Below are 17,706 nucleotides of genomic sequence, written 5' to 3'. Positions count from 1 at the left end.
AGAGAAAATGAAACCTGATTAGAGCATAGAAAAATGAGTAGGAGTTGGCAAGATGAAGACTTGAAATATGTTACTGTCAGAAGAAAGGCCAGAGACATGCAGGAAACCACTCCGAAATTAGAGATTAAGACATGGTCAGGTCCAGGCAGCTCTTCCTGCCCATGGGTCCTGTCCCTGTGCTTTAACAAAAACAAAACGGAAAAACAAAACAAAACAAAACAAAACAAAAGACAGGGCCAGGTGCTGAAAGTTTTGTATGCCAGGCTAGGGAGTTTAGCCTTTAACCTGAAAATCAAGAGCCATTTAAGGGCAGAGACATGACTGGTCCGATTTCCTTAAGGAGCATACTATGTTATAGGGCTAGGGCCCTCAGAATCACTCAACCTACCCAGCCTGACTCCACATGTTCCTCGGGACAACTGCCCTGTTCTTGCAACTCCCTAGCTAGCAAGCACCAAGGCCATACTTTGCCCACAGGATTTAACTTGGTATCACCAGGGAGATGCCAGCCCTCTTTTTTTTTTTTTTTTTAAGATTTTATTTATTTGACAGAGAGAGATCACGAGTAGACAGAGAGGCAGGCAGAGAGAGAGAGAGGGAAGCCGACTCCCTGCTGAGCAGAAAGCCGGATGCGGGGCTTGATCCTAGGACCCTGAGATCATGACCCGAGAGGAAGGCAGCGGCTCAACCCACAGAACCACCCAGGTGCCCCGATGCCAGCCCTCTTAAAGCTGGGAGAGCATACCGGGGCAAAGCCAAAGGTGCAGACTAACAGGTGAACCACCCAGACCTAAGTGCCCAACCTAAGTCCTGACAGGGAGAGTTTCCTTTAATTCTGAGGGGTAAAAGGGAGTAGAGGGCGTGATAGTTGTTGGTCAAGGTCAAACTCGGTGATGGTGGCAGGGTTAGAATGTTGGTAGCAGGGTTAGAATGACTCTTTGGTTTGCCTCATTGGAAACCCTGCTTTGTCCATGAAGCTGCCTTACTTGGAAGAGAGGAAAGGTTGGGGGTAGGGGGGAGACAGCCGAGAAGAGAAAGAAAGATGTGAAGAACAAGAGCACAGAAAAAGATACATTAGTCTTTCAAAGTGACAGGAGGGAGGAGAGGGACAAACAGCAAGAGCAAGCGGCGGAAGAGAAAGAAGAGGAAAGAAAGGCAAGATGTGGGAGGACTGGAGCAGAGACAAAAGCGCGGAGAGACAGACAGCGACAAGTGGAGAAAATCTGCGAAACGTGAGCGGCAGCAAAGCGTTGAAACCTGGTGGCCTCTCCCGGACAGTGCGTCTTCCAGGCGCCCCGGCTGCCCTATCCCCCGGCACCACTGCACATCGCTCAGAGTGGCGGCCTGGTCCCAGTTCTCCGGGGCCACCAGGGCCTATACTCTCGCCCTCTGGATACTTGCTCTGCTCCGCCAAAACGTTCTTGCTCCGCGAAGTTTCAGCCACGTGGGGAGGGGCGTGGCCCAGATGCTGAGGCGTGCCTTCGATTGGCCAAGGGGCGGGTTTCTTGGCGGCGCGCCGGCCGGACTCCTCCTCCAAAGGCGGGGCCTGAAAATTCACAGCTGGAAAGGGTGGAGCCCGGGCGGCGCAGCTGGAAGGGGGCGGGGCCCGACGCTCCAGGCTTGCCGCGGCGGGCTGGGGGCGCCCTGGGCTGCCATAAAGTGAATGGGCGCCGGCGGGGGGTGGCAGTCCGCCGCGAGGCTCACTCTCTCTCTCTCTGCGAGTCCGAGAGCGCCGGAGCAGAGCGGCGGCCCGGGCGCAGGGGGGCGGCCCCCACCCCGGCCGGGTGCCCGGCCCCTGGCCCCTGCCTGCCCTCCAGACTGCCGCCGCCGCCGCCGCTGCCGGGAGTCTGCCTGTTGCAGGACTCACTGTGAGTGCTCGACCGTGCGGGGACAGGGGCTCATGGGGACGAGGGGCCACGACCGAACTTCGGGATCCCCAAAACAGGACCTGGGTGGCTGAACTGGGGAACGGTGCCTGGGGAACGGGTCTAGACTGGGAGGGCGTACTGCAGAACCGGGGCCGGGACTTAGGAAAACGAAAACTCAGCGTCGGGACTCGGGGGACAGACAAGAGGGAGACTCAAGGGATCCAGAAGGGAAGCCGGAGACATGAAGCCAGGACAGGAGCTCCGCGAAGCAAGGAGTAGAGTGGGGAAATCATTACCAGAAAGCGCCCTGGAATTCGGAGGTGCGGAGCAGGCAGCCAGGGAGCGGAAGGGGTTGCCGAGGCCCTGGCCAGCGGGGGGAGCTGGCGGCGACCGCACAGCGTGAGGGCAGTTGGCCGCTCCGAACGCCCCTCGCCCAGGGCTCAGATTCTAGGGGCTGCGAGCAGGGGTGAGTCTGGTCGCACAAGCTTCTCTTCCCCGCCGCTTCGCAGTTTGGATAGGAGCCGTGTTGTGGAAGCCTGGCAGCGACCGGGTCAGATGGCCGCTGTGCGGGCGGCAGGGCCGAAGCGGGGTTAGCCCTAGTGACTAGGCGGCTGGGCTGGCATGTCGGGCTTGGGGTGTCAGGGTTCGGATGGGTCTCGGCCTGGAGCCGCATGGAATTGGACGGAATGTCCGCAGCGCGCGGGGCTCAGAGCGGACAGAATGTCCGGGGAGGCTAGGTGGGTCTCTCCGGAGCAGGCGCTGTGTCCGGCAAAGGCGGACAGAATGTCCCTGGCCGAGTGGCATGTCTATGTACCGGGCCGCGCCTTGTCCGGCTGCGTGTGCAGTGGGGTTCGCTGTGGTGGGTCGCCTCAAATGCCGGCTCACACTTTGCAAACTACTTTCTGCTTCTAGGGGCTGCGGGATGGGGGTGAGAGGGTGCTGGGAGCACCCGAGTGAGAGTAAAGGCCTGGCCTTGGAGTGCGGTGGCGCTGGAGGACATTCTCTCTCCAACCCAGACTAGATCTGAGCATCACCCCCCACATCCAGAATCCAAATTTGAGGAGAGAAAGCCAATGGCAGGACGGCTAGTAGAAGACAAGGGAAGCGGGAAATGAACCACAAGGGCAAGGGGAGGGTAAGGAGGACTCCAACACAAGCCTCCTTGACAGCTTCCGTTTCCTCACAAACTCTCAGAGTCAGTCCCTAATTCCAAAACAGCTGATCAGACAGCCCTGGACTCCTACCTGGTTGTCAGCAGGCTAAAGGCTCCTTCCAGGAGCCCAGGCCCGAAGAGAAAACTGCAGCCCTTTAGCAAAGCAAACCCTGTGGTTTTATTTCCCTCTTGGCTCTCTCAACCCCACCAGTCCCAACACCACCCTGATGGCTGAGAGGAAGGAGGAAGGACATACATGGAATCCAGATTCTGGGGTCAACATGGGGCCTAGAGGGCCCTCCAAGACTGGTTGGGAAGGATGTCTCAGCCCTACCCAACTGTCCCTTTTGTTTTCTCTGTAACTGGGAAAGAGCCCTGATTCCTTTGGACCCATACAGTGACCACCCACGGTGACCCCAACTCTTTAACCAGAGCCCAATTAAGCTAAAGGGAACAGAGAAAAGAAGAGAGAACTTTCCCAGTCTGTGCAAGTGAGCAAAAAACTGGGATGGGGACTGAGTTTTCATGAGATAAATGCAAGCTGATGCATTTAGCAATCAGTAATCTAAACAAGTGGGTCTCAAACTCTCAACCTCCACCCATGAAGAATATGTAATATGTATTCCCCACACTCTCACCTCCATTCCTCGGTTTTAAAGTTTGCTTTTTCAACCTTTTTTTGGTCCTTGCCTTCCTTTGATAAATATAAAGTTATGCCCCAATTACTCTAACCATATTCTAATACATTTTTCAGGCACTTGTGCTCCCATCACCTTTAAAAAAATCACTGAAATTATGAGTGAAATGAAAGTCTCTGAGTCAGAAAAGGAATAGGGAAGGCATTTGCAGATGGTTCCCTGAAGACCTTAGCCCAAAGTTCTGCATTTGTCAAAAAGGCCAAAAAGCAATGGCATTATAACGAAGACGAGTGGAAACAAAAGACAGAACTTTCTCCCATCCTTGCATAAAACCATGTGGCTGAGTGCATGCCGAGTCACTGGATTTTGGGGAGAATGTTATGGACCTAAAGAAGGGTCAGAGAATGATCCATAGAATGGGGAGTCAGGGGCTGCTAGAGAGAGCAAACTTCAAAGTTTAGGCCTCTGGAAGGTGAAATAAGATGGAAGTCCACAAATAATGGAAGGCCTAGATAAACAGATGTGTTTGCTCCCCAAATCCTGAAATGGGAGATGAGGGGGCCTCGTAGAACTGGAGGGATGCAGGCTCAAGATGGATAGGAAAATGAACCTTGGCACACAGTGGGCGGCAAACTTTCAGAGCTCCTTTCCAGAGGGGAGGTAGAGGCAGGAAGTGGAAATGGAATTCTTCAGGGCTTGGGAGGATCCGTGCATGTCAGAACCACAAACAGCTGCTGGGGTAGAGGGGGCATGGCATGGAAAGAGCTCAGACCCTGGTTTTAGGAGAACTGGATTCGAATCTCTTCAATCTGTGTCACCTTGGACAAATTTATCTTCTTAGAGGTGAAATGAGGATGGATATTCCTACTACCTGAGGTGGCTGTAAGAGTTAAATGAAATAATGTCTTTGAAAACACTTTGCAAATGGAGAAGCACCACAGAAGTAAGAAGCATTATTGCTATTATTATGATGCCCAAACCATGTAGGTCCCCTGTAACCCCATTTTGCTTGGAAGGATGGGGTCTCAAGTCTTAGAGAAGCCCAATAGCACCCTTGATCCAGACATGGGAAGAGTCTCAATGACAGATGGAACACCCTATACCAAGCTTCCAATGCCAGCTATTACCCCTGCACCTCTCCAAGAAGAGTTCTAAGGAGCTCCCCTAATGCTTAACTCCAAATATCCTGATCTGATCTCTGCCTGCCTCCTGATCAAGGATGTGAATATGGGCCTGGCACACAGCCCAGGAGGGGAAAGGCGGGCAGGCTGGAGCTGAGCTGGGGATAGGCATGAGAGAAGGACAGAGCCACCCAAATCTTTTTTTCTCCATTCGCTCCAAATGATGCATCCTAGAGTGTGGGGAGGAAGAAGGCAGCTAATCTGAAAGATCCATTAGGCCCTGAGCTTTGGGATTATCTGGAGTGTCTAGCCCATGGTCATGGGCAGGGACCCATGATGAGGATGATGGGAACAGAAAGGGAAAAAAGATAGACAGTGGGGGGAGTGAAAACTGCTCTTAAAATTCTCTCCCTTCCTCCATTGTCCTCCTCAACACCTTCTTTACATTTTTCAGTTACGTTCCCTCTTTCCCACCTTTCCCCTGCCCAATCCATTCTGCTCACCACAGCCAAATAAAGGTCCCAGAGATGCTGTTCTTATGTTTCTACCCTTCCTACAAGCCTCCAGTGACTCCCACTGCTTGGAGTACTGCTTCTCAAAAAAGGAGGAATGAGGAGAGCAGGCAGCGCAGGACTAGAAGGGCCATGACGTTGCAGGCTAAATGTGGCCCATCTTCCTGGTGCGATGATGTCACTTGAAGACGTCACTTAAAGATGTGGAGAGAGAAAACTTTATATATTTTTAAAGATTATTTATTTATTTATTTGACAGAGATCACAAGTAGGCAGAGAGGCAGGCAGAGAGAGAGAAGGAAGCAGGCTCCCTGCTGAGCGGAGAGTCCAATGTGGGGCTCGATTCTAGGACCCTGAGACCATGACCTGAGCCAAAGGCAGAGGCTTTAACCTACTGAGCCACTCAGGCACCCCGAGAAAACTTTATTTTTATATCAAAATGACTACACTTAAGCATGGAATAGAATACAAAACTTGCTTCAATTTTTAACATAAGGCTGGAGATCTCAAAGAAATTTCATACTGGTGGCAGCTGCTTGAGGTCGTGCTCCCAGTTTCCCTGAGGGATGTTCTTTCTTACTGGTCTTGGGGGGGGGGGGTTGATGGAAAAGCTGGAGATGCTCTAGCTTAGACTTTATCAAACCTGAAGCACCACCCCTTGCCCTTCTCTGGAGGCCCCCTCAACCTGACCTGTTTCCTCTGATGCTCTCCCATTGACCACACCGAGACCCTGGCCACATTAGACTGCCTGTTGCCCTTGGAACCTCCTAGCTCATTCTCAGTAGTGCCCTATTATTTAGAAGCCTCTGCTCCTTCTCTGCCTCCCCAGTTCCCAGCTCTGCCATGTGCTACATTCTCTGAGCCCCATAACTTGATACCACCTTACATGGGCTTCTGTCTCTTTGACCTCCCCCCAGTGTGAGAATTAGGCCTACTTAGCCCATCATTGGCTATCCTGTTTGCCTCCCCAGACTGTAGGCTCCTAGAAATTGGGATCTGTGCCTTACCATCCTTAGGGGGATCTGTCCTGGCACCTAACACTTGCTGAAGGAAAGAAGGAAGGAAGGCGAATGGTGGGTGTGGGGGACCATTTCTCTGATCCCTAATTTACCCCTTGCTAAATTAACTCCATCAAATCATCGCTGCCTCCGCTTGAGTCTTAGGGTTTCCTCTTGGGTCTGTGACCTTTGTCTACAGCTGTCTGATTTGCTCACATGTGCTCACGGCAGCTCAGCAGACCAGACAGGTTGGGTCCTCAGCATCCCTAATGAACTGAAGGGACTTACTTCAAACGCAGGTTTCCAGCTGGGCACCACGCTAGCTAAGGACCCTGGCTTATATTCTTTTACCAACTTGCTACTTGCTGAACTGAGCCACAGTGCCACAACTCTATCCCTTCCATCTTCCAGGGTTTTCTCCCATCTCAGTGCTGGGGTACGCCTCCTGACCGAGCATCATCATTGCAACTGCTTGGGGGCTCTCTGGCGGCGGCCCTGATTTGCCCCTTTGGTGTCAGGGCGAAAGTGGGTACCCGTGGCTGTTGTCTTCTTGCCATGAGCTTGGGTCACTTAGAAACCATGACCTCCTCTCTCTGACCTCTCTAACCTGGGATAACCTGTGCTCTCCACTTCAATATATCTTGAATATTTTGTTTTCGCTGTGGTCCACTATAGGCTTCCTGTAATCCCAGGCTGTGTTTCAGAATCAGAGCACACCTGCAGGTCCTTTCTTCTTCCCAGGGTAGGACTTGTCACCCTAACAGTGTGGAGCCTCACCCCTATACCCCCGGTAGGGTGTGTCAGGGAGGCTGGAGGGGGGACCAGCAGCCCCTCCCAGAGCTGGACTTAACATCCCTCTGATCTCCTGACTCTCTCTGGTCCTGCCTGGTATTTCCTACCAGCATCCAATCCTGTAGCTTCCAGACCTACTGCTGGAAGTGAGGAGAAGCCCCTGGCCTCAGTCCCAACTCCCCAGCTTCCTGACCTCTAACAGTTTGGGGGAGCTTAATCCTCAGCCAGCCTGTCTCCAGCTCAGACAACAGCCTGGCGCCCCCAGCCTTTGCCTGGCTAGCCCACCCGGACGCGAGTCTGCGGGAGGCCTGTGCCCCCGCTGTCTAGCTCTCTGTTGCCTGCCTGGCTGTAGTGTTCTTGCCTTGTCAGTTTCACAGGCAGGACTCTTCTCGGCCTCCACCCCTCTTTCCACTAGTCCCACACCAGTCAAGAGCCTGAAGGTTTCCTTCTTCCCTTTACCAGTGGCTCTTGGCTTCGGTTACTCTGCCCATTTTGCTGTTACTTTATTGGCTGGGCCCTCCTTTATGTTCAGGGTGGAGTATTCACAACACACCTTTGCATCCCACTCTCAAATCCAGCATACCTGCCTTTTTTTCACCAAAGGAAATCTTCAGTGGGTGATACAGGGTCTCGGAAGGTAAACTCAAGCAAGGGCAGAGACAAGGATGACATCTAATTTACCACTCTATCCTCAGTGCCTTACTCAATGCCCTGCTCATAGATGGCACCAGAGACATCTGTTCCGTGAATGGCGGGGGGCAGGGAAGCAACTTGGATAGAGTTTTGTCCCCTTTCATCTTTACATTATGCGGGTTTTTTTTTAAGCCTTCTAACAGTACTAAAGGTAGGTAGGGAGGGGAGTATGATCTCCATTTTAGAGATGATGAAATATGTCCAGAGAGGTAAAGTACTTTGCCAAGAACAAAGAGCTAGTAAGTTGGGGAGCCAGGACATGGACCCAGATCTTTTGTCCCCAAACCTAATTTCTTCTAGCTATTCCAGATTGTTTTCCTATGAGGGTCCTGGGCAGTTTCCACCCTCTACTTCCAAGCCATCCTCTTCCCTCAGACTTCTCCCCACCCAGCGAAACAGACTCTATACTCGGGGGAGTATAGACTTCTCCCCTGGCCCCTTAGGCCTCCTCCTCCCTTACAGAGTCCTTAGTTCTGGGACTGAGATCTGAGGTTCAGAGGGGCCAGGAAGGAGGGGGGAGTGGAGAGTAATGGCGAGCTCCAAAACAGCCAAGGCAGCTGTCCCTGTCACAGAGAGAGGAGACTGTGTGACGGTGTGGGTCTGTCTGCCTGAATGTGGGAGCGCATGTGTGGGAGAGTATGTGTTTGTATGCCTCTAACTCCAAGTCCAAGTGCTTATTTTGTCTGAGTGGGGGCTCGTGTGTGTCTGCATGTGTGTCTGTCTGTCTCTGGAAATACACGGCCTGAACTCTGCTTTCTCGGCCTCATCTCTTGCTCTGGCCCTTATCTCTCTTCACCCTGCCTCCTTCTGCTGCAATGGAGGGTGAAACGGAGACACAGGTATGGAATGCTGGGGGAAGGGGAGTTTGGAATACTGGAGTTCTGGAGCCAAGGCCGACTGGAAAGACAAACGGCACTGGTGGGATTTAATTTTCCCTACAGGTGAACCGAATCGTCCCTCTTTTCCCAGCGGTGTTGTTCCCATGGCCTCTGGAGAAGCCAGGGGGATAGCTTGCCTTTTGAGAGCACCTCGGGTATAAAGTAAGAGGAGATTTCAGAGCCCCCCTTTTCCCAGCCCTCAGTTCTAAGCCTTTTGAGCTCTTTGGGAAGAACTACTAGTCAAGGCTGCCACAGGTCTCACCCAAGGGTATCTCCCTTCTCTCAGAGCATCCCTGGGCCAGCCCCAAGCCTCTGACTCCTGACCTCAGACCTGGAAGGGAGGGGAGCTGAGTATCCCTCACCCCTAGCCTGACTTCTCTCCTTCCCTGTTCCCTTCAGTCCTCCCTCTCCAACCTTGGAAAAAGTCCAAGTCTAGACCCCACCCCTTTCCCTGCAAACAGAACAGGGGCTGACTGCTTCTCAACCTCCTGCCTTGACCTCTGTTGCACCCCCAGTCTCGTTTGAGAGGTTGGGGGGGCAGCTGTCCTCCTTCAGCTGGTTGACGGGTGCATTTCCATGTGCAAATACAGGCCGCTGCCCATCTGTGCCTCCCAGAGTGAGGCTCCTTATAAATTCAGAACAGCCAAGTGACACACATCTCAATCTAGGCTAATCCGCCACATTAATGCCACCCTGCACAGCCTGGATCAAGTCCCTGTTAATGGAGAGGCAGATGGACCCCTCCTACCCAGCTCTTCACCCCTGTTCCTCTGTCTCTAACCTCCTTTGGTTCTCCTCTGACCCAGAGGTGTCTGTCCAGACTTCAGAGCCTCACTAGTGCCCCTTTCTCTTCCTCCCACCAGGGGGTGCTTGGGAGAGCCAGCAGCAAGGGAGAGCCTGCTGGGGAGACTTGGAGAGGGACCTGAGCCATCTCCTGGGCCATGTCAAGCACGGTTTGGGATAGGGAATAAGGGCGGGAAGGTGGCTTTAAGAAGCTCACATTTGCTCCTGGGAGCAGGGAGGTAGGAGTGCTGGTGGAGGCTCTAGTAGGAGTGTGATGTGTGTCTGCACAGACACAGAGGCAGTCGAGGCCAGGACACCTAGGGATTTTCAAACTTGTTTTTGATCCTGGAACCCTTTCTTCAAATGCTGTCTCTCTAGAAAGTATAAACAAAACAGGCCAAAGCAGGACTGCCCTGGTTGAAGCAAACCCATGCAAGGCCAAGCTAGGCTTCTATCCCTGAGGCTGGCCCCAAGTTCCAGTCCTTGAGGGGATTTCTGAGTAGGGCCCCCAGGAACACAGTTTGAAAAAGCAAATGAAGAAAAAGCAGTAGCTTACGAGTTTCCCAGACCTGGTTCAGATCCCAGCTTCACCATGCACAAGCTCTGTGAGCTTAGTGGTAACTTCAAGTCTGTTCCCTCACCTGAACAAGGGTGATATTTAAGATAGATGCATTCTTGTGAGGAGAGAAATAATGAGGCAAAGGCCCATAGTAAGTATTCATAAATAATAGCAGTGATTATCCATATGCCAGACATATTGGGCCTGGTTCAAAAATCAAATCTGTCCCACGGGAGAGTAACAGAGGTTTGGGCTGTGTTCAGGTGTGATCAGCCGAGGGGCAGGTGTGAGTTTGTGGGGATACTGGACATACATGTGAGAAGGAACCAAAGTTTTGGAAGATGTGGTGTGCAATTGCATGGTTTTCCATGCAATAGCATCGTTTTCCTTAGCGGATTCAAGAAGTGTCTATTGCACACCAACTGGGCCCCAGGCAGAGTTCTAGCTAGGTGCCCAGCAGTGAACAAAATACAGTCTGTGTGCATGTCTGTGCATAATGCCCCTGAGAATACCCCCTTCTCCCCTTAGGCTGCTGTTTCCCTATTCTCTCCTAGGATACCCCACAGAGGGGTAGCTTTATGTCGGTAGCTGAGAAAGGGGCAGTGAAGTTGAGGGGAAACACTACTGGGAACCAGTTAACTGCGAGATTTTATCCCCATCCACCTGATCCGTGTCCTGTCTCCTTCCAGAGTCCTCCCTCCATGGAGTTCGGCCTGCTCAGCGAGGCGGAGGCCCGGAGCCCGGCCCTCTCGCTGTCAGATGCGGGCACTCCCCACCCACCCCTCCCCGAACACAGCTGCAAGGGCCAAGAGCACAGCGGTGAGCGCACCCCCTACCGGGGGTAGGGGAGATAACAGTTCAATCCCTCCTGGGGGTGACATCTGGCCGTGGGGGAAGGCCGGGTGGGAGTGAGCGGTCAGTGGAGGAGGTCCTGGAGCCACAGAATCCGCGCAGGCCTGGGCGCCCTGTGACCTGCCCCCACCTCGGCCCCCAGACTCGGAGAAGGCCTCGGCTTCGCTGCCCGGCGGCTCCCCCGAAGACGGCTCGCTGAAGAAGAAGCAGCGGCGGCAGCGCACCCACTTCACCAGCCAGCAGCTGCAGGAGCTGGAGGCGACCTTCCAGAGGAACCGCTACCCCGACATGAGCACGCGCGAAGAGATCGCGGTGTGGACCAACCTCACCGAGGCCCGCGTGCGGGTACGGCCCTCCCAAACCTGAGCCCTCCACTACACGCCCCCCCCCGCCCCCCCCCCCCCCCCCCGCCCCCCTTCCCTCTCCAGCCCGGGCCTCCTTCTCAGCCGCCGCTCAGCTAGCAGCCCTGGAGGCCTCAGCCCGCGCTCCCTCCAGGATTGCCTACCCTCGGCCCCACACCCGACGGGCCCCTGCCTCGGTCTGCTGCCTTGCACAGCCTCCTTTGCACCAGCCTCCGGCCTCTGCTCCACTTCCATCCACCCTGTCGCCCCAGGCCGCTAGTTCCTTCTCCCACAGCACTGTCTCCCGTGCTCGTCTTCACTCTTCTTTGTCTCCATCCTACGTGCCCCCGCCCCAGACCCTATCGCCCTGACTCAGTCCTGTCGCCCACTCCTGTTCTCAGCACCCGGACTCGGTGCGCTCCTTCCACCCCCAGCTTGGCTGCCCCACTTCCGTTTCGTTTCTCTTCGGCACGGTCCCGGCCCGAACTCCGGGCTCTGGGATCCTGCCGCAGCCGCGCGGACCTGGGCCGGCCCCCGCCCGGCTCCGGCCCTGACACCCTTTCTCCAACGCCCGCAGGTGTGGTTCAAGAACCGGCGCGCCAAGTGGCGGAAGCGCGAGCGCAGCCAGCAGGCGGAGCTGTGCAAGGGGGGCTTCGCCGCGCCACTCGGGGGGCTGGTGCCGCCCTACGAGGAGGTGTACCCAGGCTACTCGTACGGCAATTGGCCACCCAAGGCGCTCGGCCCGCCGCTCGCTGCAAAGACCTTCCCGTTCGCCTTCAACTCGGTTAATGTGGGGCCTCTGGCTTCGCAGCCTGTCTTCTCGCCACCCAGCTCCATCGCCGCCTCCATGGTGCCCTCGGCCGCAGCCGCCCCGGGCGCCGTGCCAGGGCCCGGGGCTCTGCAGGGCCTGGGCGGGGGGCCCCCCGGGCTGGCTCCCGCCGCAGTGTCCTCCGGGGCAGTGTCCTGCCCTTACGCCTCGGCCGCTGCAGCCGCAGCTGCAGCCGCCTCCTCCCCCTACGTATATCGGGACCCGTGTAACTCGAGTCTGGCCAGCCTGAGGCTCAAGGCCAAACAGCACGCCTCTTTCAGCTATCCCGCCGTGCCCGGGCCACCCCCGGCCGCCAACCTCAGTCCGTGCCAGTACGCCGTGGAACGGCCTGTATGAATGGCCCGGTCCGTCTACCATCCCCGAGGGCGGGGGCGAGAATTCACAGCCTCCCCCGACTGGGGTCCTCTTGACTGGCTTGCGCCTACCCCGGGGTCTGAGAGGGGTGCTGGGGCAGCTCGGGGAGGGAGTCGCGGCCAGCTCAGGAGAGAGACTACCCCCTGCCGACCCTGAGGGTGGACTGGGCTCTACACACAGTCCACACCCCTGGGACTAAGGCCAGGAACAGGGACCAGTTCCCCGGGGGCCAACTGACCCTTGGCCCACCCCGCCTTCTCCAGACTCCCCTCCCCCATTTTCAAAGATAAACGAAATAAACGTGCGCGGACTGCCAAAGGCCTGATGATTCAGAATTGCGGTTGAGCTCCCGCCCCTCATGCTACCCCATGTCTAAAGGAGTGCACAGGAAAGAAGTGAGGCCCGGGCTTCTAGGGCTTCAGTCCCCTCTCAGCTGCCAGCACCGGGATGGGGCAGCTGGGAGATTCCTGGAGCAAGGTGGGGCACGTACCCTGCGTGCGAATATATAAGTGTGGTTTAGGGACTAGCTACTTGGCAGGCGTTGGCCAAAACTGGTGCTGAGGCGCCACCTCGTGGTCGCATGGAGGATGACTGGAAGTTCTGGTCAGGAACCCTTGCGGGTGTCAAATCTGCAACTTAGGAAGTTTATGACCTTACATAAGTTAACACCGCCTTCCTGCACCTGTTTCTCACTGTTCCTATGAGGGGCTTGGATCTCTAATAGCAATAAAATTCTGGTCTGTAACAGACATTTATTAAGTGCCTACTAGGCCTAGAATTATTGTCTGCATGTGTGTGCCTCTCATCTTTCCACACACCTTCTTAGGCTTCTCAGTGATCACCCTGCTGCCAGCAGCCCTTTCCCGTCACAGCAGTCCTCTTCCCCCAAATCTCAAAACCCCAGAAGACTTGTTGGAATCTTTAATTTAAAAATGGAGCAAGAGGAAGATTTCTGGGTAGAAATATAAATAACTCAGCTCTGGGGATCCTCCTCAGTTGTACCCCCATCCCAGGGCTTGCTTGGCCTTCACATTAAAAATGGAAACATCAAAGTACTAGATTACACCCCACCCACGGCTGACACTTCTTGCCTGTTATAACTTCCTGCCACCTTGGAGCACAGATCCCATGGGAAAAACTATACGGGGAAGGCCTCCTAATTATTCTCCCAAACCTAAGATCAACTCCTTGGTGCCATGGCAGAGAGAAAAACTGGGGCTCCTTTTTCTCCAGCTTTTCACTGGCTCTTGGTCTTGACTTTGACCTTGGGCACTATGTAGGTTTGGTGGAAGAAATGGGCAAAGAGGATGAAATAGGTCGTATACAAGACAAGGGACCAGAAGCAGTGTTCCATTGTGGTGTGGCATCCCTGTTCCTGTCTCCAGATGTAAGTTAGGATGCCAACAATTGTTCCCATAAACATCTGTAGGATCTGCAGGCTGGTGACGAGCATAGGTAACCATGAGGGGGACTTCAGTTTGGCAGCCCTCAGAGTGTAGTACAGGTACATGATGGCATGCACACCAAAGTTCATGGTCATGAACCAGCCTCCTGCAGACACCTTGTTCTTGTATCCAAAGCTCGTATACACTAGCACTGAGCTGTGGTGGTACCAGTGCACAAAGATGAGTGGTCGCTTACGCAGGATGATGAAGGCCGTGTCTCCTGGGAAATGGAGAGTCATAGCTGGCTTACCACCCTGTGTTGGGACCACCCTCCTTGATGGATATAGGGACACAGGGGGAATTCTCAGGGCATGGAAAAGGGTCTTTGTGGCAAATAATTTAAAGAGGGGCTTGGGTAAGAGGTGTTGTTAGGACCCAGGGGGTGGGGAAGGGATGCTCCGTGTAATGGGAGAGGTACGGGGGGCCTGAGGAGGGATGTAGTTGACTGGGCATCAGAGAGACAAAGCCTTGCCACTCACCAAGTTCAATAACCTTGCTGAGAACAAAGAGACAGGACCAGAATCCAATTACAGGAGTGTTGGCGTAGTTGGAGAAGCACACAGTTTTCTTTGGGCTCCCCCTAAGTACCAGGGCAGCCATAGAGCCCCATGTCCTCAGTGCCCCCACGATACTGAAATGGGACAGAGGAAAAGGGTGTAAGGGTCATCCCCAGACACCACTTCACCCTTCTCCCTTGGCCTGTCAGGTCACTGCCTCAAGCTCCACCATTTACCCCCTTCCAGCAGAATGGGTCACAGCTTCTGAGATCCTGGGGCCGGGATCCAATAAGTAATCTAGAGGAGATGAGGGCTGGGGAAGGACCAGGGAATGCTGGAGGATGGGACTGAGAGTTGAGTTAGGGACTAGGGTTAATGGGATGAATAGGAACCTGGGAGGGCATAGGGCATGGAATCTGGGAAGGAGGGGCAAGAGAAGTTATTGGAAGGTATTGGGAGAGGGTGTTAGATGTTGAGAGCATTAGAGGCTGGAGAAAATTGTTAAAAGTACAGACTCCGTGAGCACAAGTGGATTCATGAGAGAGAGAGAGCAGAGGTTGCCAGTATGGGGCCTGGGGAAGAAGGAAAGCAGGGTAATATGAGAGGGAGATGGAAGCTGGGGAAGGAGCTGGAGCTGAGGGAATGGGTTAGGGAGAGAGTTAGAGGAAAATTTGGGGCATTGACTCACTTGGGGTTTCCAGAAAGCTTTTAGGGACAGAATGAGGGTCTAGGGTCTACAGGATAGTCAGGGAGTGGAGATGGGGGGGGGGGGTCTTACCTGAAGATTGTAAGGCCGAAGGACCAAAGGATGAGAGGCCCCTGCAAGTTGAAGCCCTTCCGTGACTTCATGTAGTTCTGCCCCACAAAGATGAGTAGCAGGTAGACCAGAGCTATGAGGAATGAGGTTGCCCTGGCAGGCAGAAGGCAGAGGGGATGGGCTTATGGGTGGGTCCTGGTTAGAGGAATGCCCACTCATCTCTCAGGGTCAGTGCTCTGGGTTGGAGTCCCAACGCTGCCACTTACCAGCTGTGTGACTTTGGAAAAATAACATTCCCTGACAGTGTTAAGGTATATAAAGTACCTAGCACAGGGCCGGGGCTGTGTACAGGTTTCTGTGATTATTGCTCTCAGGGGAATTGTGAGTGGGTGACAACTACTGGGTCCATGTCTAGAACCAACCCAGGACTCTGGTATTTAGAAGAATGTGGCAATAGTTTCTGCCTGTTTGGGTCATGGCAAATTGTCAATCCACAAACTGACAAAAGTCAGTTCACAAACACCTCTGAGGAGCTTTAGGGCAAAGTCAAAGAGACTGGGGAAATCCTGACAGAGGTTCCCAACTGTGTCTCCTTTTCCACAGCCGGGGACAATGAAGCATTTGAGGAACAATGTGATAATTGTGAAGGGCAGACTGTCCCTGGGCACCAGCACTATGCCCGCACACCTGCACACACAGCCACAATGGACAGAGGAGAGTCGTTCTAGAAGGTGGAGAGGAGGAGGAGTTCAGATCAACCCCTTCCTCAGAGATCATGTCTCACTCCCCTCTTTCCCTTCAGTTTCCATCTCCTACTTTCCTCAACCCATCTCCTTCTTTCTCCCTCTCTTCCATCCTGTCTCTTCCTCTCTCATTCTTTCTTTCCTCCAGATCTAATCTCTGAGATGTCACGCTAACTGCACCTTGGACAACAGGGATATGGAGACAGTACAGGGGAGCCCCACACCTTTGCTCTTTAAGAAAACCGACGCAGGGGTGCCTGGGAGGCCCAGTTGCTTAAGCGTCTGCCTTCAGCTTGGGTCATGATCCCAGAATCCTGGGATCAAGTCCCACATCGGACTCCCTTCATCAAAGAGCTTGCTTCTCCCTCTCCCTCACCCCCTGCTCATGCTGTCTCTCTCTCTCTCAGATAAATAAATGAAATCTTAAAAAAAGAAAAAAAAAGGAGGAGGAGGAGGAGGAGGAAGGAGAAAAGAGGAGAAAAAAAGAAAAAAGAAAAGAAAAACAAAGAAAATCATCGCAGGCACCCAGCATCTCCTCCCCCACGCCAACCCTCCCTAAATAGCAGTCGTTAAGGTCAGGACCCTGGCACTGCCCTTCGCCTTCCCCAGGTCTCACCAGTACTCCTCCAAAAGGGGCCTCATGTCCCATAATATCTCGAAGTTGTAAGGCTCCAATATCTGCTCTGTTCCGTCCGAGGCATTCATGGCTGTGAACATTTAGTTCTGCAGATGCCGAGGTCCGGAGCTTGAGAAGCTGGGCTAGAGGTTAAGGGCCCCGAAGATGGAGCGAACTTTGGGGCAGGACAAAACGCACGCGGGACCCAAGGAACTCCGCGGCTAGCGAGGAGCGTCAGATTCAGGCACGTGGGCCACACTCATACAACTTCCATCGCCGCAGCCACTGCGGTTTATGAAGCTGATTGCAAAGCTGCGGGCCCGGGGTGGGAGGGTGGGGGCACCGCGGCCCTTCCCAAAGCCAGGCAGTTATCCAATCTCGACTAAGATACGCCCCTGTCCTGCAACTCGCTCTCTGATTGGTCATCCTCAAGAGCACCTCCCCCAGGGGTTTCTCACAGCCTAACCCAAACGCCTGTCACAGGATCCCACCTGGCCCACTTTCCCATCCTTTTCTCCCGCACCTCCATGCCCAACTGCTTGGCTTAGCTCCTGTGGTCTTGCCGGTGCCCGGACAGGCCAGTCTTCCCCTGGTACAGCCAACCATACCCTTTGCCTCAGTTCGCTTTAATCCTGACCTACTTGGCAGTGAGGAGACAGTGGAGATGTCCTCAGCCTCTGATGCCTCCGTTCAGTAATTCGGGTGTCAGTTTCCCGCCTCTCTGAGTCCCTGGGGAACCCAGACCCCGGATGACGATGAATCTCCCCATAGTCTCACCTACCCTTTTCAGGTCTGTGATTGTAGTGGAAAGGAGATACTTTTAATTTTTTTTTTTTTTTTGAAGATCTTATTTATTGGGGCGCCTGGGTGGCTCAGTCTGCCTTCAGCTCAGGTCATGATCCCGGAGTCCTGGGATCGAGTCCCCCATCAGGCTCCCTGCTCAGCGGGAAGCCTGCTTCTCCCTCTCCCATTTCCCCTACTTGTGTTCCCTCTCTCGCTCTCTCTCTCTGCCAAATAAATAATTAATCTTTATTTTTTTTAAGCTTTTATTTATTTGTTAGAGAGAGACAGAGACAGAGCGTAAGCACAGGCAGAGTGGCAGGCTAGAAGCAGAGGAAGAAGCAGGCTCCCTGCCGAGCCAGGAGCCTGATGTGGGACTCGATCTCAGGACGCTGGGATCATGACCTGAGCCGAAGGCAGCTACTTAACCAACTGAGCCATCCAGGCGTCCCATAAATAATTAATCTTTAAAAGAAAATATTTTATTTACTTATTTG

The 17,706-nt window shown here is 54.0% G+C and overlaps 2 protein-coding genes across 2 annotated transcripts; one reads left to right on the top strand and one right to left on the bottom strand.

Annotated features, from left to right (window-relative positions):
- Window positions 1-1,649: 1,649 nt before the first annotated feature.
- Window positions 1,650-12,746, top strand: PITX3 (paired like homeodomain 3). Its single transcript, XM_059395921.1, has 4 exons — window positions 1,650-1,868; window positions 10,685-10,814; window positions 10,990-11,192; window positions 11,766-12,746. Exons 2-4 carry the CDS (start codon window positions 10,697-10,699, stop codon window positions 12,351-12,353), a joined length of 909 nt encoding a protein of 302 aa, XP_059251904.1. The 5' UTR covers window positions 1,650-1,868; window positions 10,685-10,696; the 3' UTR covers window positions 12,354-12,746.
- Window positions 12,747-13,278: 532 nt separating this feature from the next.
- Window positions 13,279-16,746, bottom strand: ELOVL3 (ELOVL fatty acid elongase 3). The gene is made up of 4 exons (XM_059395920.1): window positions 16,430-16,746; window positions 15,092-15,223; window positions 14,296-14,447; window positions 13,279-14,036 (listed from the first exon to the last, which is right to left on the bottom strand). The coding sequence occupies exons 1-4, from the start codon at window positions 16,528-16,530 to the stop codon at window positions 13,609-13,611; spliced, it is 813 nt and encodes a 270-aa protein (XP_059251903.1). The 5' UTR covers window positions 16,531-16,746; the 3' UTR covers window positions 13,279-13,608.
- Window positions 16,747-17,706: the final 960 nt, after the last annotated feature.

Source organism: Mustela nigripes, chromosome 4 (genome assembly GCF_022355385.1).
Source record: "Mustela nigripes isolate SB6536 chromosome 4, MUSNIG.SB6536, whole genome shotgun sequence".
In the NCBI taxonomy this organism is placed as follows: Eukaryota; Metazoa; Chordata; class Mammalia; order Carnivora; family Mustelidae; genus Mustela; species Mustela nigripes.
Note: the sequence above shows the minus strand (reverse complement) of the source record. Positions and strands in the feature narration are given on the sequence as shown.

Bases quoted from the DNA above. Each gene is read 5' to 3' on its own strand.
- PITX3 (XM_059395921.1), top strand. From the start codon at position 10,697: ATGGAGTTCGGCCTGCTCAGCGAGGCGGAGGCCCGGAGCCCGGCCCTC. The intron at 10,815-10,989 runs GTGAGCGCACCC...CTCGGCCCCCAG, and splicing joins CAAGGGCCAAGAGCACAGCG to ACTCGGAGAAGGCCTCGGCT. The intron at 11,193-11,765 runs GTACGGCCCTCC...CAACGCCCGCAG, and splicing joins TCACCGAGGCCCGCGTGCGG to GTGTGGTTCAAGAACCGGCG.
- ELOVL3 (XM_059395920.1), bottom strand. From the start codon at position 16,530: ATGTTCACAGCCATGAATGCCTCGGACGGAACAGAGCAGATATTGGAG. The intron at 15,224-16,429 runs GTGAGACCTGGG...TCTGCCTGCCAG, and splicing joins CCCCTTTTGGAGGAGTACTG to GGCAACCTCATTCCTCATAG. The intron at 14,037-14,295 runs GTGAGTGGCAAG...TCCATTTCCCAG, and splicing joins CAGCAAGGTTATTGAACTTG to GAGACACGGCCTTCATCATC.